General features: G+C 33.6%; 1 protein-coding gene across 1 annotated transcript in view; it reads left to right on the top strand.

Annotated features, from left to right (window-relative positions):
• The window catches only part of PCLO (piccolo presynaptic cytomatrix protein), a 404,629-nt gene that overhangs the window by 350,280 nt on the left and 27,404 nt on the right, over positions 1 to 26,945 (top strand). The window contains 2 exon segments of the mRNA XM_030932711.1: positions 6,365 to 6,506; positions 10,919 to 10,992. Of these exon segments, the coding sequence (XP_030788571.1) occupies positions 6,365 to 6,506; positions 10,919 to 10,992 (216 nt within the window).

Raw genomic sequence — 26,945 nt, 5'->3', positions numbered from 1 at the left:
TAAGTGGTTTCTTCCAAAATCACTTCTAAACTAAAAATACCTCAAAAAAGGAAGACCTACTTAAAAGGCAACATTATGATTTCCTTTTAAAAGCAAGGGTTATAGTATACAGAGCCAGCATGTATTTTTTTAAGTAAGAAAAAATTCCTCTATGCCATGTTATTAGTTAAGCTAACTTCACTTTCATTTGTTACATTGTTTTATATGATTACTTTTGTTTCCTGAAGTGATCATTGATCTTATTATCTATAATGAATCATTATAAACAAACTAAATTGTTCATTAAGAGGTCATTAAGAATTCAGTTATAAGGCCAATGTGTGTGGAGAGAGAAAACTGTGAATATAAGAGCTTTGCCATCTTTCTGGAACACAGCAAATGGAGGCAACATGTCTTCATCTTCTCCTCTAAAAGGAGCCACTATGTGAATATGAAATATCTTAAGAGAAATATTTTTATTTTTATAAGAAAAAAGACTGCAACATTCCATTTCTCATGACTTGTAATACCTTTATAATAGATATATTGTTTACATATACATATAAAATATACCTGTAATGACTGATATAATAGTCAGTTAATAATTTGTCATTTAAAAAAGAAATTTTCAATGACATCCTTCCTTTAACTTCCATACCTAATGACTTACAAATGACTGATAGAGATATCAGAGTTTGAACACCTGTATTTGTGAAAACTTACAATTTAGTGGTGTGTGAAAACTACAAATAGCTATGTTGAAGCTACCTAGCCCATTTTTCTAGTGTCCAGTTTGCTTAAGATTTTCCCAAATAGATAATAATTATACTGAAGTAGATTTGGAAAAAAAATCAAACTTCTAAATTACTTTTAAGATGCAATATCTCTTCTTAAATTAGAACCCCTGAACTGTAATAGAAAACATACAGAAAGTGTGACTGCACATAATTCAAGGGAAAATATTCCAAATAATTCTGGTCACAATGACACTTAAAACCTGAAATTTTAAGGTCCACGTTCAAAAGAAAATTAAAATATGAGATAAAACTGCAAAATCCCTTTAGTAAAAATATCAAAAACAAAAACAGTAACAGCAATAACACTAGGTAGATGACAGAGAGAGGAGGCGGGAAGGAAGGAAAGGAAAGAGGGATGGACAGAGAGAAACAAAGAAAGAGAGAGGAGAAAGCTCCCTGAAGTAAATGCTAGCAAAATTAAAGCTAGCTAAAGGGAGTAAAAATTCCCAAATACATGATTTCTAAAACTGCTAGGTAGTTATTTCCGTTCCATCATTAAACTATTGGAATAAACAAAAATGTTGATTGATTTCTTTTAATTTCAGTTAATCTTAAAATTTTAGAGACTGTATCTATGAAGATATTTACTACTGTATTAACCAAGTAATTTGGGAAAGTACAAGCAACCTACATAATAAATTACTCCTCAGAATATTTGGAAATAGCTCTGTGCTGGACCAAAGATACAAGACCAATAATGGAACATCATAGACAGCAACCTATATACATTCCAAACACTCAATTTTTGGAATTTAGTGAGACAGGCAGAGACCTTGCCTTTCAAATTTCAGATAATTGGATGTGATATAAAAGTAGTTAAAGTGAAGTCTACAATTTGATCCGTGCTCTCAGAGCAAAGTGCTGCCATCATGTGGTAAGTACAGTGATAGCTTTGCATATTTAAGTACTGTATGGTAGAGGGAGGAAAAGCCAACAGAGCAAACTAATTGAAGACAGATGTGCAGTCAAAGAGACACTACTGATTTAATTAAGGTGAGCCACGATGGAGTAATAAAACACAATGATGTCGAACCATCTAAGAGCCAAAGAAAGTAAAGTGGTCAAAGAATAATTTAAAACAGATTGAATTGCATCACAGAAGGTAACATTTGTTTACCTGAAATGCCCTCTTAATAACTGAGTTACAAAAATGATTCAACATTCTAAGATTTATTCCTTTAGGGCACAGGACCTTTCTATGAGTGAGCTGATTCTATCATATATTTATAGCATCCACTCTTTCCTGTACTTGGTACTTGATAATACACTTAGGATTTCAAAAAGAAAATAGGCACAAAAATGTAATTCATAAAAAATGGCCCCAAAGATGTATCTTACTACTAAGAAAAGCCTCTCAATATTTATGTAAACTTTTTTCATGTGTAATACACAGGTGCATAATACATTCACACATAGTAGGTCCATGATTTCTGAAACCGTAATTAAGAGTGTTGGAAGATTAAAGCAGTGATAGAATATTTCTAAATTGTTGATTTTGAAATTATAAAATTATGGACGATTATACTTAGTTTTAGTGTGTTTAAAATATTGTTTCCTTCAATAAGTTAAAAAAACAGAGATCTATTACACTTAAATATAACCCAGAGCTCTCCAACTATCTACATACAAACATGCGATCAGAACAAGTTCCAGAGTCTGTAGTAGTGCTGGCTCCCACAGAATGTTACTATACATATTATTTTCTTTTGTCACTTTCATTTTAAATATATATGTAATATTTGTGATCTATTATGAACTTTTTGAAATTCATAAGCTTATAATCTCCAATGTTTGGTGTATTCTCATTAAATATTTCCTTCAATCAAACCAGTGTTGTGGGAGATTGAGGTTAAAAAATATAGTTGAATGATCACCTTTTTCTATACAGTATGACAGATTAAAGTTACCTCTGATTTTAAAAGCTAAAAAAAAAAAAAAAATGACTCCCTAAAGTTTCTTTGACAAAGAACATAGAAAAAAAAATCCTTCCATAGCAAGTGGCCTCTTGATGAGAGATTTATGATTTGCATAAAACACAAAGCTTGATTTAAAAAGTGAAATTATCTACTAAATCATTCAGATGTTTTGATTGTTTGGTTAAAGTATTAATGTATTATTATTATTATTTATTCATTAAATGTTGTTCAAACATGATTCAGGGACAAGCTTTTAAGGAGGTTACCAAGGAGAAAACATGGGTTCTGCTTCCAATAACGACAGAGTATATGCTACAAGAGTCCAGACATAGGACAGGTCACTTCTGAATGGGAAAATGAGGAAAAATGCAGGTGATTTCTGAGCTAGGCCTTTACAGATAACTTTAATTTAGACACAAGAAAGTGATGGGATAAAGGAGGGCTTAGTAAAGTTGGAAAGAACAAAGCCAAACCAAAGGGAGCCAGAGTGAATGGGCTGAGAGGGCTTCCATGTAAAGTGTTTGAAGAACTATGTGAGATAGATTTGGAAAGGAGCAAACCAATAAAAACTCTTTTGAGAGGCAAAATAAAGAATTTGGTTGAAATTATTAGATGTCTTGAAATTACCTAAGATCCAGCTTCAGATAATAAAGTCCTAAATATACTTTATTTGTTACAAGAGTTTGCCTTTATGCAGATTTAGCTCAATTTAATAGAATTGATGCTTTACTTTTGAAGTCTGTTTCAAGAGAAAGAAATGAGTAAATACATGTTTTAAGTATCTGGAAAAGATATTAAAATACGAATTCTTAGAACCAGCTTATCAAAACCTCTGCAATTTTTGCTTTATCACATTTTATGATATGTAGATATAGCCCAATAAGAATAAAAGATCTGTCGTGTGTTTTAATTTAATTCATTTTTCAGAAACTAACCAAATGTGAGGCTATGTATCTCTGCACTACACTTAGATACCAGGTTAAGAATACAGAATTTAACCCGGCACCAGATGTTTTGTTATGATAACTCCAAATATCTAGATTCTTTTGAATTATTCACCTAACTTCTAACTGCCTAAAATTTCCGTAGACAGAACCTTAGATGTAATTGTGTTTTACAGAGATGTTAGACTGGTTCCATTACAGGTAAATGTCCCCTGGATTTGGTTTTCTTTTTTAATATATCTTATAAAATGTTATTTGTTTGCATTTAAAATATTGACAACACTTGCACAGGCTTTCAAAATGAGAATTATATTCAAAGAGATTGGCAAGATGGAAAAAAACTGTCTCTTTTTAAATTTATTTCTAGCTTTGTTTCTTTCTTCTTATTCTTATTATGGTATTTTATATTCTGTACACATTTCTCAACTTTTCAAGAAGAGGAATAGAACTAAAAATTGCATCAGGTAAAACCAAAGTTGACAAAACAAAGGATGGACTATTTTGAAATGTAAATAATAAATCATTTTTATAATGTAGCTATTTTTGTTCATTGTGAGGTTGCTCTTGAATTAAAATTATTTTAATTTAATAAATATAAATTGATTAAATATTAGTGGCTAATAATTAAGGTTTATCTTTGAAAATAGTAAATTGTGATTTTCCAGCTGATGAAATTAATGTCTTCCAGTCAATGTCTACTAAAAATTATGAATTGGATTATAGAATCCCAGTCAAAAAGTATGACAGCTTTCTTTGGTTTATAATCAATTAATCGTACTTATTATGTAGGTTATGCATTTTAATCTACTTTATACATGTCCATAATTTTACATCATGTTACCTTTGCATTTTTAAAATTATTCCTTTAAGAAGTTTTTTTAACACTAACTACATCATCTAGGTTTCTTCTACATAAATTAAATATTCAGAAACATAACTATTCTGTTTCCACAAATCTAGTCCTATGGGTTACCAGTAACTCATTGGTGACTGGTTGTTAACAGCATTCAGTTCAATTAGTCAATTGTATATCAGATGTCTATAAGTTAGGAACACCTTTTTCTAAATAGCCATTTCTAAATTATACACATCTGATATACAATCGACTATTAAAAATTTCCTTCTTGTTCCTATTCTGGGGAAGGGATTCCCTATTCTGCGGAAGGGATTCGTATTCTGGGGAAGCGATCCTACTGCCACTGGAATATATATAAAAATTTCTTGTGGCTTTAGAGAACCTGCTACTGCCGAAATCAAAAAAGTGAAGAAATGGGGGAAAAGTTAAATCCTTTGCAAGACTTGATGCTAGCTATCCTGATGGTGGATTTCCTGTCCTCAAATGGTTTCCCACACAATGTTTATGTGTTTCACTTCATTTAGTTATTATATTGGTTAAAATTCCACCAGATTAAGAATCATTGTGTTTTTATACATATCCTTAAGAAATATGTAGATATCTTAGGACCATGAAATGATTATCAACTGTTCACCCATTAGTGTAACTCTATCCAACTGGCTAATAAACTTCTGATGGGATAGGGATGCATTTATGAAGAAAAAAGATTCAAAGTAGAATTGTAGATTTGAACACATCTAGATTTAGAAGAGAATAGAGTTAAATTCATTTTCAAAGACTATTTAAGCTCAAAGACAGTAAGAAACAGCCATTGATAGTAAAGCCCTTGAGAAGAGTGGGGATGTGGCAAATAATATCACAAGAGGAAAAAGAGTAAGTTACTGGGCTCCTACATATCTCACTCCTCATAACCACCATTTTATGAGGTAGGCGTTACTGACTCCCTCGTTTCCAAATGAGAAAAGCAGTGTAGAGTTGCTAAAGAGTGGTTGGGAGTCAAAACCAGACAAGTGTGACCAAAAAGTTCAGTCTCTCTGGCAGAAGACAAATATCAACAATTTCAAAAACTTACTATAGAAACTTCTCCCCAGCAAAATAAGGGAAAAACTTGCCTTATCTTCCTTCTTTTTGCATCAAGATTTCTTCTCAAATCTGCCAACAATATTAGTACTATACCCCTACCGCATAATTTATTGCACAAATTTGTAATGTCTCTATGGAATATGGATTCTTATATTCAAATATCAAACTTAGGAAATTCTTGAGACAAGTCTTGATGATAAACTAGGAAATGCCTGAAGGGAAACAAATATCTTTAAATTTTAAAAACTTATTGGAGATAGCAGGCAAAGGTACATAAAAACAAACAGAATTTTCAATCACTTCTTAAAATTCTATTTTGCATCTTTGCTTCTAAGGAGAAAAACAGATTATCGTCTAGTAATAGGAAAAAAATAAGCAATTTTCTTTATCTTGCCATTTCTATCTACCCAAATCTTTCTAAATTATTTTCTCCATGAAATAGCCAAAATGCTTTTTATTTACCATATCATTTTTGCAATACTGTAAAAGGAAACCACAAAAATAATAATAGTAGCATAGTTACACACTATTTAACTTGGTCTAAAAATTAAATGTTTTTTTCCCTAAAGGTGATTGTTTTTCCTTGATGTCCAACAAAAACAGTAAAATAATTTATTGTTGCCACTGTGCATTATCAGTAAAGGAAACGAAAAGGCAGGTTGAAAAATGTAATTCTTCAGTAGCTGTTTCTTTATACATGTAAATTAAGAAGATGTATAATGATGCATTTGTAGATCAATATCAGCTTCATTTATTGACTGTGGTGTTGAATCTTCCCACACCATGCAGCAAAGCCTCCCAATCACCGGCCTGCAGAAAGCTCTGTGTCCACCGGCTCCTCGGGCAGCAGCTTTGGCAGTGGGTATAGCGTGGACAGTGAAGGAAGCAGCAGCACTGCAGGGGAGACTAATCTATTTCCTATTCCGAGGATGTAAGTGGGTCTCTTTTTGTTACTACAAAGCTTACTCAGCATCATGAGTAAGGCATTCTCAACAGTTAACAGGAAATAATGACAATTATCCAATTCTGAGTCATTATCCCTGAGACACTTGAACTGTTAATGCCTATGTAAAGATAGATAGTTCAAGAAAGATTGGATAATTCAGTTAATTCTAAGGATAAATGTTAGTCACTACCAGAACTAGTTAATCAATACAATCTCTATTTGATGTAAAAACTGCTAATCACTTAGCCATGTGAGAATAAAGTTCAGCAGGAGTACAGTAATGTTTTAATCACATAATGATCAAATACAAACATTACTGGTATTTGAGACAAACATATATTAATTTACCTTGAATCGGGAGAGATTTAAACATATTCAAAGAATCCATATATCATATTTGAAATAGAGGACATAGTGAATAATTATGCAGACTTTCCAACTATAAATCCTACAATTAAGATTGAAGGCATTGAAGTGTTTCCATACTTTCTAGAACAAGTACAGAGTAGTGCATAGGTCCCTGACTAAGTACTCTTGGAATAAGAATCATTCATAATGTTAAACCTCAAAAAAAAAAGTCATTTTGCAAATCAAATGCAAAACTTTAGCAGACTTAATGTGTTAGAATCACTTTGATCATATTGGTAGCATTTAAGATAAATATGTAGATTATGTCTGTTCCAATAACAAAATCCAAACTTCCTGACCTTTCCTTCTCCTCCCCATTAACTAGTCTTCTGGATTTTGAAAATACCACTGGGCCACCCAGGTCCCAGGATTTAGGCCAGGGCAAATTCAGTCTACCACCTGTGTTTCTTTTTTCTTTTTTCTTTTTTTTTTTTTGAGACGAAGTCTCGCTCTGTCACGCAGGCTGGAGTGCAGTGGCCGGATCTCAGCTCACTGCAAGCTCCGCCTCCCGGGTTCACGCCATTCTCCTGCCTCAGCCTCCCGAGTAGCTGGGACTACAGGCGCCCGCCACCTCGCCCGGCTAGTTTTTTGTAGCTTTTAGTAGAGACGGGGTTTCACCGTGTTAGCCAGGATGGTCTCGATCTCCTGACCTCGTGATCCGCCCGTCTCGGCCTCCCAAAGTGCTGGGATTACAGGCTTGAGCCATCGCGCCCGGCCACCACCTGTTTTTCTAAGGCCGGTGAGCTAAAAATGGCGTTTCCATTTTTGAATGTGTAGGAAAAAACAAAAGAAATGTGATACTTTGTGACCCGTGAAAATTATAGGAAATTCAAATTTCAGTGAATATAAACTAAGTTGTATTGGAACACAACCACTCTTATTAGCTCTGTGTTGCCTGATGCTGCTTTTGTGCCACGGGGCAGAAGTTGTTAGAACACAGCACATCTAAAATACTTACTAACTGGCACTTTGCAGAGCTTGCCAAACCTGAGCTGGGTTGTGGAAGGGTCTTTTTCATTTTCTCCAATGCTAAGTGAAGACTTTTCAGCAGGTGGATTTTCTATTTCTCTTTGTTTTAAAATAAGAGTTTTCATAAATCTTTCCTTTTGATGTCCACAACAATTGTAATATTTTGATAACGGTTCAGTTTATAAAAGCAAAGCATTAGGGAAAATGGATTTTTACAGTGAAAATGAGTTCATTTTGTTGTTTTGAACTACATTTTTTTCAATTTAAATTAAGCAAATTATTATTGTATCACCTGCCCATCTTAGCTTTCTTTTCTTTTATGAGATTTAGTCTATGGATTCAATAGAGTTATTTGTACTTAATCAGTTCTATTTCATTGGAAATTCTTCCTAAAAGGAATCTAATCCCATTGGTCTTTGACTTCTGATGATCCAATTTGACAGAAAATAATTTCTACAAATTCATTACATTTCTCCCTAAGCTGTAAATGCCATGTGAATTTAGAAAGGTTTTAAACCACACATAATTTGCTATCCTTCCAATTTTTCTGCACCTTTCAAAATATATAATTTAACACTGATGGTAAAGTTATAACTTCCAAAGAGTAAACATGTTATTTTGTCAATATCTGAATGTCTGCAGAATAAGAGATTATGTATTTTATAATACACCGCATTCTAATTTTGGTTTTTCCCACTTTCTGTTTCTCTTGTAAATCAAAGCTTCGCACAACTGTCTAGGAGACTCTTGCTTTGCCATATGAGCACAACAAATATTTACTTTTGAAAACCACTATAGGCTATGTGTAGGAAGTAGTATGTGGCAGTCCTTTCTTATCCCCCATTGTATCTAATAAAATTATTGCTTGGGATAGTAAAAGGTTTTAATAAATATCTAGTGATTGTTTAAAAGTATAAATTATAAATTGTATAGCAACAATGTTCTGAGCTAAAGTGTAGTCATTGGGAATTCAGAGAAACCACATCCTTCACATGACCCACAGTTACATTTCCTTTGCACTTAACTTAGCTTCACAATCCTGCGAAAGTTTTTTGTATAATCTTCAAAATGTACTTACTACAGATATTGGCTAAGTACCTATGTTAAAATCAGTTTTAATTGAAAGCAAAGACTGGCTAGGTATCACCCTTAACATATAAAGTCTAAGAATCAAGAACAACCCCCAAAATTATCAAAATGTAGTTGTGCTACAATTACTAAGACTTACAGTAACTACTTTTTAAAAGTCTGGGATAGTATAAGAATATTAACTTTTTAGTATTCTTATCTACTAGATTACCAATTCTAAAAAGACCCTCACTTTCAATAGAATTGGTTCAGTAACAAGGTAAGTTTTGGCTCACTCTACCAGCGTAATGTACTGATAAGAGTAAGATTACTGCTATTAAACATTTTTTCCTCTCTAATGCTAACAGATAGAGCAGAGTTCTTTTTTTTTTTTCTTAACTAATTGTCTTGAATCTTGATGAAGCAATTACATACGCTAAAATTTTGTGCATTGCTTAAATATGTATGCATATGTTGACCATGCAGACCATGGTTTAACATACATATGGTAAAACAGAAATGTTGGAAATTACTTAATTTGCATGAACTTGGTCCCTCACATACACACTTAATAAAAATTTGTACTTAAACCTTTAACCTAGAATTATTATAATGGAACAAGGTAATGGCTTTCGAGATAAAATAATTTCTGAATTTACATGTGTTCCTCTTTCATTATGGCAGACACATTTCAGCACCTTCTCTGAAGTAGAATAAGAGGATCTTTAGAGCAGTTTTCAAGTAAGATATAATTGGATTCTTAAGAAATAAATATGGTTACATTTTCAGCAGGTCCAGCAAACCAAATACTTCCTATGAAAGTTGTAATTAATTGTTAGTAAATCCTGCTATGCTAGAAGCGTTGCCTACAAAGTGCAGTATCAAGATGCTCTTTTGTTCAAGCATCTTTCTATAACACTTAAGTTTTTATTCCATCTTTTTAGAACACCCTATCTAAGTATATATAAAGGCAAATTCCAAACTTTTTCATGTGCCATGTTGCTTTTTCTGTAGCCAAAGAAATAAAAAGTGGCCTACAGTCCTTTAGCTGTTAAATTATTAACATTCTAAGCTTACAATCCTCAAAGTATCATGAATTCTTCATCTAGTTGACTTTCCAAAAAGTTTGAAGGTGAAAACTGAAAGTGATTAGCAGATTTTAGCTGAATTCTAAGGCTGCTATGGGCATGCCTACCTATTAATATGCTATATTTATTGAATGCTTATGATTTTTCAGGCACTCTTTAAACATTTTTATGCATTTTTCATGTGATTTTTTTCACAATCAAAATGTAGCTAATATTATTATCTTTGTATCACAAAAGGAGAAACAGTCTTGACCAGGTACTTTGCCTTACATTACACATAGCAAGGAATAGCAAAGCCAGAAGCAGAGACCAAGCAGCCTGACTACAAAAGCCAGTTTGCTCAACACAGCAGAAAACACAGGAAGGAGTTAGGGAAAAAAACACATGAAATAAGAAATAGTCTATTAAAATATCATTTTTATATAGTATTTATTTCAATATTGCTCTTTTCACCAAAAAAACTAGAATAACTCATCAGTACAACTTATAAAAATATAAAGCCCCTTCTCATTTTTGAGTTAGAAATAAATAAAAAATTCTAAAACAAAATTTGGAAATCTCATGATGGTCTTATTTTTTGATAAATGAGTCTACAAATAAAAATTACTGAATGTTGAGGTATATTATTTGGCTTGAATAGGAATAATAAACAAGTTCACATTTTAAAATCATGACATAGAGCAATTAACTGTGTATGTCTGTGCCATTCAAATAATTATTACAAGTCCGAAAATATTTGGTTGGTGCAAAAGTAATTGCAGTTTTTGCCATTACTTTCAATGTTATTTAACTTATGCAAATTTGGCCTCCTTTGCATTCATGAGATCATAACTGAATATATCATTTTATTTTATTCCTAAACAGAGGGAAGATGGGACAGAATGGACAAGAGCCTGTAAAACAGCCAGGGGTAGGAGTAGGACTAGCAGACACTGAAGGTAAGTAAAAATTTACAATATTGGATTTTGGTCTAATCTACATTCTACAGTATAAGTGTTTGAGTTATTTTTCTTTTAACATGAATTTACATACTAATGGCAAAAGCAGTAGGTAGTAAGACATCATTATCTATTAAATGAGAATGACTTTCTTTACAATTCCCGGTTTTCTCATTTGTGTTTAACATTGAAGGAACTTGGGGTACTAAAAAATTAAAAGAGAAAGAAGAATGAGAAGGATGACACAAAAAAGACTCAGAAGACTTTCCGAGGGTGGGAGGGAAATCTTGAACTTAAAAATATATATTTTGTTTAAAATATCATGCAAATAGAAAATCAATCATGGAACCTCATTTAAGTCCATGGAAATTCTTAAATATATGAAGCTGAGAAGAAATTAATGGTGTAAAAATCATTTTACAGAAAAATTCACTGCTAAACTAACGTATAAAGAAAAACCAAATTTAATTTTAAATTTTGTCTTATTAAACAAATAGTAAGTTACTACCAAATGTGAAAACACCTTAACTTCAGCAAACATATAAAAAGAGTATCTATAAGCTTTATGATGACTAGCTTACCTTTCATAATAGTATGATAAAATCTAGTATCCCTGGCTAGGCGTGGTGACTCACTCCTGAAATCCCAGCACTTTGGGAAGCTGAGGTGGGCAGATCATGAGGTCAGGAGTTTGAGACCAACATGGCGAAATCCCATCCCTACTAAAAATACAAAAATTAGCCAGGTGTGGTAGCGCTCACCTGTAATCCCAGCTACTCAGGAGGTTGAGGCAGGAGAATTGCTTGAACCCAGGAGGCAGAGTTTACAATGAGCCCAGATCTCACCACTGCTCTCCAGCCTGGGTGACAGAGGGAGACTCCATCTGAAAAAATTAAAAAAAAAATAAAATGAATATAGTAGCCCCATTGTCCTTCATGTGTCATTCCAACCTCTCTCAATACGTTTAACTATTCTAAGTAGTTTATTCTAAGTACTTTTCATGCACTGTCTCATTTGATTCTTACAATTACCTATGAGGTAACTAATAACATATATTAGCGTTATATAAAAGGAAACTGAAGTGCACATATAGAACAAGGTCAGAACAAGTGAAAATGACACCAAATGTCACACTATTAGCATGATTATGGGTGTGTTATCACAAGAACACTACCTAGGGAAATAGAATTGAAAACAGGTTTTCAATTCTGGCCTTTATTAGATATGTGACCTCATTTCTCTATCTTCAGAAATCTCATCTGACAAATGCTGGGTCTAAGTGATACCTAGGTTTTCTCAGGGGCTTCAGTGAATGCCACATTTTTCTTGTTCTACTCAAATTGTAAATTAATCTTTGGACTCCTTCAAAAGCTATGCTTCCTTTATCTCTTGCAATATACCTCAGTGTTCCACCCTCAATCTACCAATCTTTTTACCTACCCTATCTCTGTACACACTCACGAACTCTCTCTTACAAGTTGATTAGTCCCAAACCTGCAGCCCAAACTCCTGGAATTTAGACTCAGTATGTCAGGCATTTGTGTCCAACCAGGAAACTATAAATGGCTCTGAATATTTGAAATAGAGGAAACAAATGACTAGCAATTGATTATATACTCGTGAAAGAAGCTGAGAAACTAAGTGGGGTATAGTGAAGCAGCAGAAAAATAGCTATTGTTCCCGTAAGCTAGAGGACAGTGAGAGCCAAAACCAGGACACGCCTGCTTTCTGGGAGTAAGAAACATGAAAGAAATTCAGTCCGTGCCAGAAATATATCCTGAGACAGACAAGGATGGGGAGAAATATCCTGGTTCTCTCTTCCTCCCATTCTCCCATCTCTGCCAGTGCCTGATCACATCCAATTGGAAGCCAGTTGACAGAGAGGTCTGGGAAACTGTACAGGGCAGCTACTCTGAGAAGAAAGCAAGGAAAAGACTGAAGAATGCATCCAAAAGCACATAAGTGTAGGGCCGGCACAATATTTTACATGGATGCATCAAACTACCTATGCCCTGGACTTAATTCACTCTCTTCCCCATTTTGCCTTCTTTTCCTTCTATGCTCTTAACACGCACAGTTGACAGAATTTGCATATTTTATCATTGTTCTTTGATTTAAATTACCTATTTCTATTTTTGTCTCCTACATAAGGATGAACAACTCTCAGACCAGAGAAAGCACTTACTCCTCTTGTTATCCCAGCACTTAGCAGACAGCCTTGCCCACAGAGTTGCTCAGAGAATGTCTATACATTTAGCAGCTATTGATTTTCATATTACTCTAGAATTTACATATATAGAGAAGCAATTCATGCATACTTTTAGCTACTTAATTTTACCTTTCTTTAATCCCAAAGTTTATAAATAAAATTGTTTTAGTATAAATGTTAACAGCTGTCATGAACAGAAATTGTTCATCCTAATACTGCTTTCTTCTTTCATATCAGTCCCACACAAAACATGCTTGTTTTCCAAGAAGGAGCCAATCAGAGGCTACTTTACTTTTATTTAAACTTATGAGTCAATATGTTTCCCCTTTAACGAACTGACCCTGATCAACAGTTGATCTCAGATTAGTTATTGAGCAGAGGGGCGGGGGTTGAGGACAGGAACAAGATGGAATATGTAATATAATGTGAATTATTTATAGTCAAGTGCCCTTTTGGTAGCAACTTTTTGGACAAGTTGTTTTTGACTGAGTTACTGTTAACATTTGACAATAATCAAATTTATAATTTACATAATCATATGAATTGGGCATGAATCACTGTAAGAGAAATATAAAAAAGAATTAATAATATGGAGAAGAAAATTGCAATAATATTAGACTTTCAGAGGCAATTTTAAATTGGAAAGAATATATAAACAGAGTGAGGAGAAAATGATTAAGAATGTATTTGCTCTATGCAGATAGGAGGACACATCAATTTAAAGTGCAAGATTTTGTTTTGCCCACATAGAAATATGGAATCAACTTTGTGTTGTACTTGAGATATATGTATAATCTGTGTTTGTTTTGAGTGATCCAAAGAATTGTCTTTACTTCCTTTTGTTGTCAGTGAACATAAACAGCCAATTTAGTGGGGGAACAAAAACAAACAAGAGTCAATTCCATTTTTTTAGACAAAATATATAGTTTTTTATTGTATTTTTCCTCCATTCAATCCTTCACCAGGACATTAGAAAAACTGTGACTCTGTAATAAGCACAGTTTTCTTGAAATTATAGATCCTTGAAATGTTCTGCTTCATCTTGAGTACTTATATTATTCATTTAAGCACTTTGCTTTATGAACAACTTAGTCCATTCTAAGAAATACTCATCTACAAAGATTTGCTTTAGGACAGCATACTTTAATTCAGAGTATATCATAGATTTTAATTAATCGCTTTTAGACAGTTTGGTCACATACAATTTTTATTCTTTTTTTTGCTTTATAGGGTTCAGAATGTAAAAAGTAATGTTTTATGGGGTTGCAATTTCTGTTGAGAATTTTACTGAGTGTTTTTTAATGTTAAATAGTCATGTCCTTGTTCTTCTTATTAAGCAAGTCCATTTATTCTGCTTCTAATTTAAAAACAATAACTTTCCACTTAGTCATTTTCTCTAACAATGTTTTTCCTTATTCATAGAAGTTGTTTATGAATTTTAATCCCAGCATGAGATTAGTTCAATGGGTCAGAATGTGAGCTCTATGAAGGGTTCTGGGATTCTGACCTAAGTTGTAGTATAAAACAGTAACACTTTTTCAGACTGTCTCCACTAATCAGTCATTGAATTTCCACAATTAAGAACATATGTAAAGTGAAAATAAGTGTTGTGTTTGGCATACAGTTAACATCCTTTAAGTTGTAGCTATTATTAAATTAGAAGTATATGCGAGACAGAGTCATTTTGGTCCCATCCAAAGAAATGATTATTATTCAGGATTGATAAAATGTTGTGCACTTGTTGACAATGAGAGCTATACAAAACCACTTATCTTTAAGATTCAAATCAAACCAATTAGACTTTCAAATTGTACAGATGAATGTTTTCCCAATTTACACTAAAAATATCTAATTACATCCTTTAAGCTAGTTGACCCTTCCATTAGTTAAGATGGATGTATTTAATACTGTTATTTTTTGACAGTGAACATCCATGTAGTAGCTGCCTTGATCCATTAAGTCTCCTAAACCAGGTGTTCATCATCTTTAAAAAGGATTGCAATCACAACCTTCCATGAAGTTTAATTTTCTTGGCTGTATACCTTTAAATAATAAATAACCCTAATAAATTATTTGTTTTCTTAAGTATCTTTATAAAATTCAATTTAGTTTCAGTAAGAATGGAAATTCAGTTTCCAGAACAAATAAACCTCAAACATTCTAGAAATTTGCTAGGCTCTACTCTCAAAGGGAAAATATGAAACCATTATGGAAGATCCTCAATTAGAGTATAACAACAGCTATTATTATGGCATCCAATAATTCACTCCACAAATACGGGACCTTGCTGTCTTATTTTTCCCAATACTTATGCTACCTTTCTTATATTTCCAAAGTTGATTAGTGCTATATATGAGTGTATCTATTATATGCAAAACACCATATTAAAACTTTGAATCCTACAGAGATCAATTCAATACATATGCTGATCTGAGGGAGCATACTGTCCATCTAGTATGATTGGTTCTATTTCATCAGCAGCCAGGAAGCATGCTTGCTGAACCAGGTGTGTATAGCCAGTGTCCATTCAGAGAAGGGGCTTCAATAACCATGATGCAAAGAATAATTACAACAAAAATGTATAAACCAGAGGGAAAATTATGTGCTTTGGAATTTCAGTATTGAAAAGCGTGGCAGCATCTGTAGAAGTGATGGTGGGGAGCATGGTTTTGGGAAAGAGGTTACAAGTAGTGACTGCTTTGAAAGTTGAACAAGGTCTAGACATGTGGCAATGAATGAGGCCAAGTTCAGACTGAAGAACACCATGAGGAGCAACACAGATGGAAGAAAAGATTGGGGGTATATAGGAGAGAAGTTATTCAGTGACGCTAGAGTAAAGGGTGCAAGGGGAAAGCCTCCTCCTATTTGGGGGTGATTTCCCTGGACCTTATCATATTTTCCTAAATTACGAGAATCTAAAATCCAGTGTCACTTATTTCTATTCCTGGATTATTCACTGAGAATTTAAAATTAATGGCATTTACTGCAAAATACCCTATTATTGAATTTTTTTTTTTAAATTTGTGTCTTAAATCTAAGTCAGATTCATCTCTGGAGGGTATTGATCGACCACTGAAAAGTTAAATGAATTAAATTTCTGGAGGTGATCTTGGGTATTTCTTAGTCTTAGCACACATCAAAGCATTGTCAATTGCTTGATGAAAGCCCAGAATATTTTAGACTTTCAGAGATTAACATCTGAAATAGTAGTTTTCAGTAATTTTTTAAATGTCTTCTTTACCTACAAGTCCCTGAAATGTTGCACTGGGAGTTGTTGCTCTGATTTACTTATGAGGGAGAGGCTTTTGAATCAAGATAAGAATACTAAAACTTAGCAAACAACACTGAATAAATATAAGCCAAGAATATTTTCTTAGTATAGATGTAGAAAATTAACAAAAGATGTGTAAATATCACAAATATATAATGTTTATTTTGTTCTAAATACCTTCACATTGGCTGGTTCATTTGTCACAAGACAGTAGGAGATAATAGATGTGGAATAATTGAAATAACAATTTCCACCTTATACAGTCAAAGAAACAGAGACCTAGAGCAGTAAAACCATTCAAGCAAAGTTTTATAGCCAACTTATTTGAGTTAGAATCTACAGGTAGCTAATCTAACATCACCTGACTCTTACCATTGTACTTACCAACATTTTTATTTTGATATTGATGGTTACACAGCTATTTCATGAAAAAACATTTTAAATTTATAAGACTATCTTAAGTGGTTTGTAAAGGAAAACATCCAACACTTAATGATTATAGCCAGCTAACCATAACACCATTTACATTACAGATGCTATGTAGCTTGCCAAAATTAAAAATCTTACTTTATCAGATATTAAAAATTTCTGTATTCAAAACAACATTAAATTAACACAAAATAGACAAACAGATAAATGGACAAATGGATAACTTAACCAGTCCATATATGGTTTTAAAGTAAATGATTATTATAAATTCCAATGGAACAGATATTTCATTCCATAGAAAAAGCTGGTTTGTTTATCAAATACTTCTGCCATGATTTTCTTCAGTAAGAAAAGAAAATTAGACTTCTAGTCATTACCACATACCAAGTAATTTTAAGGTTAATTAAGGAGATGAAATTTAAAAATGAAATAATAAAAATGTTTGAAGGAAATCCAAATAAGATTTGAACAGGCTTAGTGGAATATGAGGGGCAATTTCCTAAGCAAGACAAGAAGTCATAAGCCATCAAAGAAATAAGAGACATTTTTGTTTACAAATAATAATAACACTTATATAGTAAAAGAAACCAAAAATAAAAGCAATGAACACATGATAAATAAGACTAAAATATTGTAACTTGTATGATCACTAAATGATCACTATACTAAATAAAGATCTCCCACATTTTGCTCAAAAAAGGACAAACAAGAACAAACATGGTCTAAAATTATAAACTGGAGAGCCAGGCACAGTGGCTCATGTCTCTAGTCCCAGTACTTTGTGAGACCAAGGAGAACAGATTGCTTCAGTCAGGAGTTCAAGACCAACCTGGACAACTTGGTGTAAACCCCGTCTCTACAAAAAATACGAAAATTAGCTGGGCATGGTAGTGCATGCCTGTGGTTCCAGCTGCTAGGGAGGCTGAGATAGGGGGATTGCTTGAGCCCAGGAGGCAGAGGGTGTGGTGAGCTGAGGTCGTGCCACTGCACTCTAGCCTGGGTGACAAAGCAAGACTATGTCTCAAAAAAAAAAAAAAAAAGTTATGAACTGGCATGTCAGTGACAATGGCTTTTCACTGAAGAGAAATTAGCAATAACAACAATAACAAAAAACTTATAAATGTTAAAAACATTTAAGTGATTAACCTATCAGCCTCAAATTCTAACTAGCAGTAATTCCACAGAAAAGAGAGAGATGAAAAGAAACGTTATTCAAACTACAACACATTTCTTTAAACTGAAGAAAACAAATCTCCACATTAGAAAGACAAGAAATAAAGAGATTTGCAGCATGAGACAGCATCATAATAATTCAGAAAACAAGAAACGTAGAGCAGATGCTAAATATTTCTCCAGGTAATTAATTAATGTACATTAACCAGAAAGAAGAAAAGATAAGAATTCAAACAATATTTCAGCAGCAATAATAGAGGCTTAAAAGGAAAAGGATAATAATTAATGCCTTTGAAATTTCAAATGGAAGGGATTGTAAACTAAAAATCTATACACAAACTATCCATCAAATGTAAGGGTAAAATGAAATGATTTTTGAGAAGGCTAAGAACAAAACTTTTACTTTCCATGCCACCTATCTCAGGAAGCTCCTTGAAGATATGCTCCACCAAAATAGCGAATTAACCACATGCAAGCATACCTGCCCCCACACACAATACTTTGCGAATTAAGAGACACAAAGAAGAGAGGACTTCCATGATGAGAAAAAGAGAATCTAAAGACAACAGCCATGCAGCAGAAATAAAGAACACCTGAGAAAATCCGATCAGATATAGAGATATGAAGATCAAATATCAAATATGAAGAGCTCATTAGCAGTTATTAAAATTCTGAATTTGATTCCAATGTATTTTGGGGTTTTGGACATTTCTAGTAGCCCAATAAAAAAATATTGGCCCTCCACAGAAACTAGTGAAGTTTAGAAATTCATTCAATACTTCCAGGACCCTGAAAACCCAATTTCGAATGGCGTTTGTCTCCAGGGAGGTGAACAGGTATACACTGTGACCAAGCACTAGCAGAAGAGCCAGCCTGTAGTTTCGTTTTCTCAACATATGGGGGCAGCTGCTGCAGAGTGCCCATTGACTTGGCTGGAACTCAAAACCAGAGCTGATACTACTTTGCATCTTCACCTGAGCATCGGCCACACACATAGATACTACCTTAAAAAAACAAAGCCAGGGATCATTATAGATAGCGCTGGCATAGAATGTGAATCTTCCTTCTCTTTGACATCTCCCACAACATGAATTTCAAAAACAAAAATATATGGAGAGTTCTAGGCTGCACATGGGTAATGAATGGGGTGCTCATGCAGGAGAGAAGAGAATTGACAAAAGTCATGACGTGTCTGGCCAAGTGAAAAATAGTATTGAAAGAGGTGCTCTTGGAAGTGTTGAGAACATTTAGAGATAGATACATGGAAAGCTGAGCAAATTGTAAAACAAAGCAATTAATAACTTAAGGAAAAAAATAAAATTAAGTAAAGCCATATAAGAACCAAATTTTCTCAAAAATGAATATTAAAGAGGCGAGTTAATATAAATTCCAAATATTAGTTTAACAAGATTGTAACATATGACAGGAATGAGAAAAGCTAAATCTTCATCTACCAAAATTTAAAAAGCCAATATATTATAAAGGCAATACAAATTATTTTAAGAAATATGAATGTAAAGAATCCAAGAATCAGATTTAAAAAAAATTGGCAGTGGGTTTCTCTTAGTAATTTGACTATGAGTTCGGTAAAATAAAGGATTGAGATATGTGAAATCTCAGATTTTATTTTTTTAAGAAAGAAGTCAAAAACATAAAATTGTGGTGGTGTGCAGTGGCTCACGCCTGTAATCCCAGCACTTTGGGAGGCTGAAGTGGGCAGATTGTGTGAGTCCAGGAGTTCAAGACCAGTCTAGGCAACATGGCAAAACCCCATCTCTAACAAAATAATACAAAAATTAGCTGGGTGTGGTGGCGCATGCCTGTGGTCCCAGCTACTTGGGATGCTGAGGAGGGAAGATCGCTTGGGTTCAGGAGGCGGAGGTCACAGTGAGCCGAGATCATGCCACTGCACTCCAGCCTGGATGACAGAGTGAGACCTTGTCAGGAAAAAAAAAAAAAAAAAAAAGCCATAAAATTATTCAACCTTTTGTTATACGAAGAAATAAAAAACAAGCAATAGGAATCAAACTGCATAATAATAAGAAAAAATGGTATTATTTGAAGTAAATAATTTTCTACCATTCCCCTAAATTATTATGAACATTCATTCTCTTAAAACTGTTCAGTAGTAGGTATTACAATTAAGTACTCTTTTTATCTGACACACTCATTAAACACCTCCTGATGGCACCATTGTTGAATTGAGAAAGTTTTTTTCACTTTTAAAAAACCTGACTTTGATGATGTAAAATACAAAATCTCTGGGGGGAAAAAAGTCTATGAAATTCAAACATTTTAACTTTTAGATTATTTTTCCAGTTCACTGAAAGTTTAAAAATAAATTTATAAATGTTCAGGAAGAAAAAAATCAAAAGTTTTAAAAATGACAAAATTTATTGAAGATAATTCACTTTCCCACCTTTTAGTTTATTACTTTCTCTAATGAAAAATTTTTTTAATTTATTATTTCTAGAAAATGCTGGAAGTTTACATAATTTTCTGTGTAAAAAAATATTTTATAAGTGAGTAAAAAAGTAAAACTGGAAAAAGAAAAGACCAGCACACTTCAGAAAAGAAGCCCTTGGTCAACCAAGTATTACTTTCCCTTAAGGAACCAGTTTTACAGATAAGAAAGTAGTATGAACACAAGATAATAGACTCTGGAGAAAGTACAGCACTGCTTGTTTATTAAATGTTGACTGCTAGTCTCTAAAATAATCAATATATTTTATTATTTGTTTTGTACCACTAAAAACTGTGGAGGTGGATTATTCTGTTTAAATCTTTTACTTTGAAAAAAGAATTGCTATCTACTCAAGTCATGTTTTGTCCAGCACTAAGCAGATGCAATTTTAGGCTGTTAACATCCAACGTGAATGCTCACTTATCCAAGAAATAGCACACCATTGTGATTTCTCTAATTTACATTGCACTCTGGAGCCCAGAAAACTGTTGTTGGTGTTATGTAATGCTAAGTAGCAGTAGCAGGTATTTATCTTACACATCGTATTATGATATTGTCATATTGAATGATTATATATATATATTCATTCTAAATGATAATTCATCTTTTTCAAAAAAAAAAATCTACACATACCCCTTAATAACAATAACAACAAAAACAACACAACTTTCATTTATTTGCCAAGCATTCGGCTAGGACCTTTAGAAAATCTGGTGGACCCAAATCTCACAAGAATACTTTATAATAAGGTATTACTGTATTTATGCTATTCCCTGTGTCTGGCTCAGGGACTTGCACAAAATGCCCACTTGATAAATATTTTTGAATCAAGTAATAAAAACTCAGAGAAACCAAAGGCTAAACCAACCTTAATAACATAGTTGCGAAACTGAAATAAATGCTTACACAAAAACATTGAGAGAGTCTGTTAAAACATTAGATTCTTTGCATATGCCAGCCATACCTAAGACACCTTGAAAAGTCATGTTAATCCTGTATGTTGTTGTACAGGTTTTAAGGAGTTCACCACCCTAAAACTGAACTCAGAGAGATTATTACTTCAATTAAAAACTACATAATTTACTTAAAAGTATAGTAACTCTGAATTTACATTGACTGTGCTTCTCTTTTCACAAGTGTAGCTGTATCTACAGAAGATTATTAACGCAGTGTCTCTACCAAAAAAAAAAAAAAACAGTCTAGTAGGACAGACAAACATGTTTATGAATAATTGGCATGGAGTTCTGGCAGATGTGAATGTATATTGAATATTAAGGTACTCTGCTTTAGGATGGATAAGGAAAGCCTTCATGGCAGGAATTCTTTTAAAATAGTTCTTGAAATAAAAGGAATACATATTCATAGTTGCAGGAAGGCTGGCAAGGGTTCTAATATGGGGAAACATCATTGTCAAAGCCTTTGCAATATGAGAAAATATGTGATATTGGTGAACTTGTGGACACTTCTGCCTGACTGTAGCATAGTTCTGTGCTGGAGGGAGTAGTGGAAGATAGGATTTGAGAGTAGTCACAGTTCAGATAAATTATGAAATATCTGAAGCTGTCAGGAGGAACTTAGACTCCACACTGTAGATAGGCAGTTGGAAGATACAGATTGATTTTAAGAAGGAAAATTACACAGATTTGGGGCTGTGAAGGATGGGTTAGGGAGGATCATATTTGAAGTCGGAGGGCTCGTTTGGAGGCAATTCAACAGATAAGGACTAGAATGCAAGCAGGGGCAGAGGTATGAGATGCAGGACAGACAGCTCTGAGAGTGATCTGGGAAGACAAATGAGGTTCTTTGTTCTAAAAATGATTCAGAATCAAAATGCAAATCAAACAGCTTCAGGCACCAGCATCATAAAGATGAAATGAGGTGATAATGGTCATCATGTAAAATGATCACTAAACACAAATATGATTTAGAAAGATTAAGCAGAAAAAAAAATGTTAACAGCAGAGGGCAATGTAAAAACTGATTTTAAAAGTCAGGGAAACTGTTGGAACATGATGAAAAGCAAACCTTCCCAGGATTTTTAAGAAAGAAATTGACTATGCTTTATAGGACAATACAGTACTTTAAAGATGAGTTAAAAGAGTAATTTGGAGTTTCAATTAGGTAGAATGTTTGCATTTTGCTCTTTTTTTGAGACAGAATCTTGCTCTATTGCCCACGCTGGAGCGCAGTGGTGCGATCTTGGCTCACTGCAACCTCTGCCTTCCAGTTTTAAGTGATTTTCCTGCCTCAGCCTCCCGAGTAGCTGGGATTACAGGTGCCTGCCACCATGCCCAGCTAATTTTTGTATTTTTAGTAGAGATGGGGTTTCACCATGTTAGCCAGGCTGGTCTCAAACTCCTGACTCAGGTGATCCACCCACCTCCGTCTCCCAAAGTGCTGGGATTACAGGCATGAGCCACTGCGCCCGGCTTTCTTAGCTTATAGATAATGACATTGACCTGTTGTTTCAAATATGGAAGAATCTAATTCAATTAGGTTCTTCTAATTGATCTTTCTTTAATTTAATAATCTAATTGAATCAATCTAATTGATTCAACTATTTTTCACAGTTATGCAAGAGCTTATCTGAGTAAAATTAATATGAGCTGTTGCTCATTGATTTATGTGTGTTTTATAGCTCCGAATATTACGTATTTTCAGAATGTGGTTTTCTTGTGACTTTAGGATTTTGACTTTAGGAACATAGATTAATAGTCTCAGATTGAGATTTGTCTAGCATTTCATGAGATATTTTAAACTTTTATATAACTAATCATTTTTTGTTCATAGTTTTCTTAATATTTAAATATATTTTAAATAAAATATTCTACTAAAATGCTCCTGAAAATAATTGTGGTACAGATTAAAAGAACAGAATGAGATAGAATAATTGAGTTATTTTAAAACCTGCTTTTAAAGGTTGTCTTTATTAATTAATGAGTCACTATTTATTTTGCAGAAATATTATGTAGAATCAGTCTAGGCTGAATTGTTATAATGGCAAACATGATAATATGGAGATGTGTTCTGGAAATACACAATTTTACGTTACTTAAAGAATTTATTCAATTACATTCTTCCATATTCTGATTAGTATGTGAGTGTGTGTGTGGAGCACTCTCAGTAAAGGCAGAAAATCACTGGCAGACAAGTCTTAGAGGAAGGATTTGACGTTTTTAATTAAAACATTTAAGGCATATCCTGAAAACGGCAGAAGAATTAGTTTAATACTTTGTATTTTATGCATCTATGGTATTATACAAAGAGATCAGAAATTCAGAATGCTACCATAAGGTATGAAAAGCAGGCTCATCACAAGAAATTACAATGCTATTTTTGGGAAGACTTAAATGTTGCTATACATATTTCAGAAAGTTTGCTGAGAACATTAAGGAATTTCTTGAACCAGAAGAAATGTAACTGATCAAAATACTACATCTTCTAGAGTAAGGCGGTTAACTGAGTTATTATTTTGCTTTTTAAAAAATATTTCTTTCATTCATTAATGCGACATTAAATCAGAGAAATACACTTATTAGTTGAAGCCATCTTTTAGTGCTGAAGTGCCTGAGTCCATTTTACATTCTATGGTTCTATGTTTAGCTAAGCAGAGGCATGCTCTCTTTGACTTCTATTTTAATTGGTGGAAAAGGTAGTTTACAATGATTTCAGTTACTGCAAGAGGCCAACTGAACAGGAACTATTTCTCAACAATTTATTTTCAAGACAGCTTTTTCTTCAAGTGTTTATTACTTTTGGTAGTCTGATAGTTTGAATTCATTTCCTTTTAATTAATGATGACTTGGCTGGGTCAAAATGTAGGTCAAATTTTGCAATTTAGTTTTTTGTTGAGATTGCTGTGTTATTCCTCAGTCAATTTACAGGTTTTTTTTAATAGTCAGCCATGAGTTTATCTGAGTAAAATTAATATGAGCTGTTGCTCATTGGTTTATGGGTGTTTTAGAGCTCTGAATATGATCTACTTTCAGAATGTCATTTTCTTGCGACTTTAGGAACATGGATTAGCAGTCTCAGATTGAGATTTGTCTAGCATGTCATGTGATATTTTAAACTTTTATAAAAATTAAAGTTAATCGCTTTCTTGTCCATAGTTTTCTTAATAAAACATTTAAATATATTTTAAATAAAATATTCTACTAAAATACTCCTGGAAATAATCGTGGCACTGGTTAAAACAATAGAATGAGATGAAATTATTGAGTTATTTAAAACCCTGCTTTCAAAAGTTGTGTCATCTTCTCAAAAGAAGATAATAATGCAGCCAACAAACATGTGAAAACAAGCTCATCATCACTGGCCATTAGAGAAATGTAAATCAAAACCACAATGAGATACCATCTCATGCCAGTTACAATGGCAATCATTAAAAAGTCAGGAAACAACAGATGCTGGAGAACATGTGGAGAAATAGGAACACTTTTACACTGTTGGTGGGAGTGTAAATTCATTCAACCATTGTGGAAGACAGTGTGGTGATTCCTCAAGGATCTAGAACTAGAAAAACCATTTAACCCAGCCATCCCATTACTGGGTATACACCCAAAGGATTGTAAATCATTTTACTATAAAGATACATGCACACGTATGTTTATTGCGGCACTGTTCACAATAGAAAAGACTTGGAACCAACCCAAATGCCCATCAATGATAGACTGTATAAAGAAAATGTGGCACATATACACCATGGAATACTATGCAGCCATAAAAAAGGATGAGTTCATGTCCTTTACCGGGACGTGGATGAAGCTGGAAACCATTATTCTCAGCAAACTAACACAAGAACGGAAAACCAAACACCATATGTTCTCACTCATAAGTGGGAGATGAACAATGGAACACATGGACACAGGGCGGGGAACATCACACACTGGGACCTGCTGGGGGATGGGAGCTAGGGGAGGGATAGCATTAGGAGAAATACCTAATGTAGACGACAGGTTGATGGGTGCAGCAAACCACCATGGCACGTGTATACCTACAACAAACCTGCACGTTCTGCACATGTACCTCAGAACTTAAAGTATCAAAACAAAAAGTCGTGTCTTTATTAATTAATAAGTCACTAATTATTCATTTTGCAAAATATGATCTAGAATCAATCTAGGTTGAATTGTTGTAATGGCAAACATGATAACATGGAGATATGTTATGGAAATATACAATTTTATGTTACTTAAACATAATTGTTTAAGAATAATTTGTTAACGATTTAAACAAACTTTTAAGAAGACTTAAAACTCTAAATATGCAAATTTATTGGTATAGAAAAATATATCAGATTTTAGTTTTGTTCATTTTGCTAAAGGATGGAAGAAAATACTATGGCTCTTAACCTGTAAATTTCTTCTCCTCCTGCATTTTATATCTCAGGTTTGGTTTCAGTTACATTATTCTTCTAATCACTGTCTCATTTCCACAGTTAGGCAATTGCCAAATACTTGCAGATTTTACCTTTTCCGTATTTCTTAAATTTCTTTCCTTTTTTTCATTCTAACTACTGCCTAAGTTTAGGTTTCCATCACATCTCACCAAAAGAAATGTCTAGTGTCCACATTGATCTCCTAATCTACCTTTGAAATTTTTGAAGATGAATTATCATCATCTTCACATCTCTTTAACAGCACCTTTCTAATCTGATTTTGTCACTTTCAAGCATAAAATGTTTCTATGGACCCCATCAACCATATAACTCTAGCTAGGTTTTAACACAACCAGCCCCTCTTTCTACTTCTCCACTTTATCTCCTGACATGTCCTTTCTCCCACTTTGCATCTGGTTATATCAAAATTGTGTGGAGTCTTCCACACAGGCTCTGCAGTTTCTCTTGTTACATTTGCTCCTGCTGTTCTCTTTGCTTAATGTGATCACCCCTTCCCAAAATGCTTGATCCTGGAAAACACCTGTTCATCCTTTGAGACCCACCCCTCAGCTTACCTTTTTCAAGAACTTATCTGTGGGCACTCTCCAGCTTGCTCTGTTAAGGAAATTTTCTCTTGCTCCTGTCAGTGCCTCCATCATTGCACCAATGATGCTGTAATTGTAATGATCTTTTTAAGTTCCATCTCTTTTGCAAAACTATGAGCTGAAATGAGTGAAAGATTGGAAGACAGAGGGCTATAGAAATATATGGAAAAATTTCTTAGCTTATAACTTTGAAAGCTTTATTTCTTCCAGTACAGGGGTCCCCAACCCTAGGACCACAGACCTGTATTGGTCTGTGGCCTGTTAGTAACCAGGCCAGATCAGCAATGGCATTAGATTCTCTTAGGAATGTGAATACTATTGTGAACTGCGTATGTGAGGGATCTAGGTTGTGTGCTCCTTATGAGAATCTAATGCCTGTTGATCTGAGATGAAACAGTTTCATCCTGAAACCATTCCCTATA

This window comes from Rhinopithecus roxellana, chromosome 6 (genome assembly GCF_007565055.1).
Source record: "Rhinopithecus roxellana isolate Shanxi Qingling chromosome 6, ASM756505v1, whole genome shotgun sequence".
In the NCBI taxonomy this organism is placed as follows: domain Eukaryota; kingdom Metazoa; phylum Chordata; class Mammalia; order Primates; family Cercopithecidae; genus Rhinopithecus; species Rhinopithecus roxellana.
The sequence above is the reverse complement of the archived record's forward strand: the minus strand, read 5'-3'. Positions and strand labels throughout refer to the sequence as shown.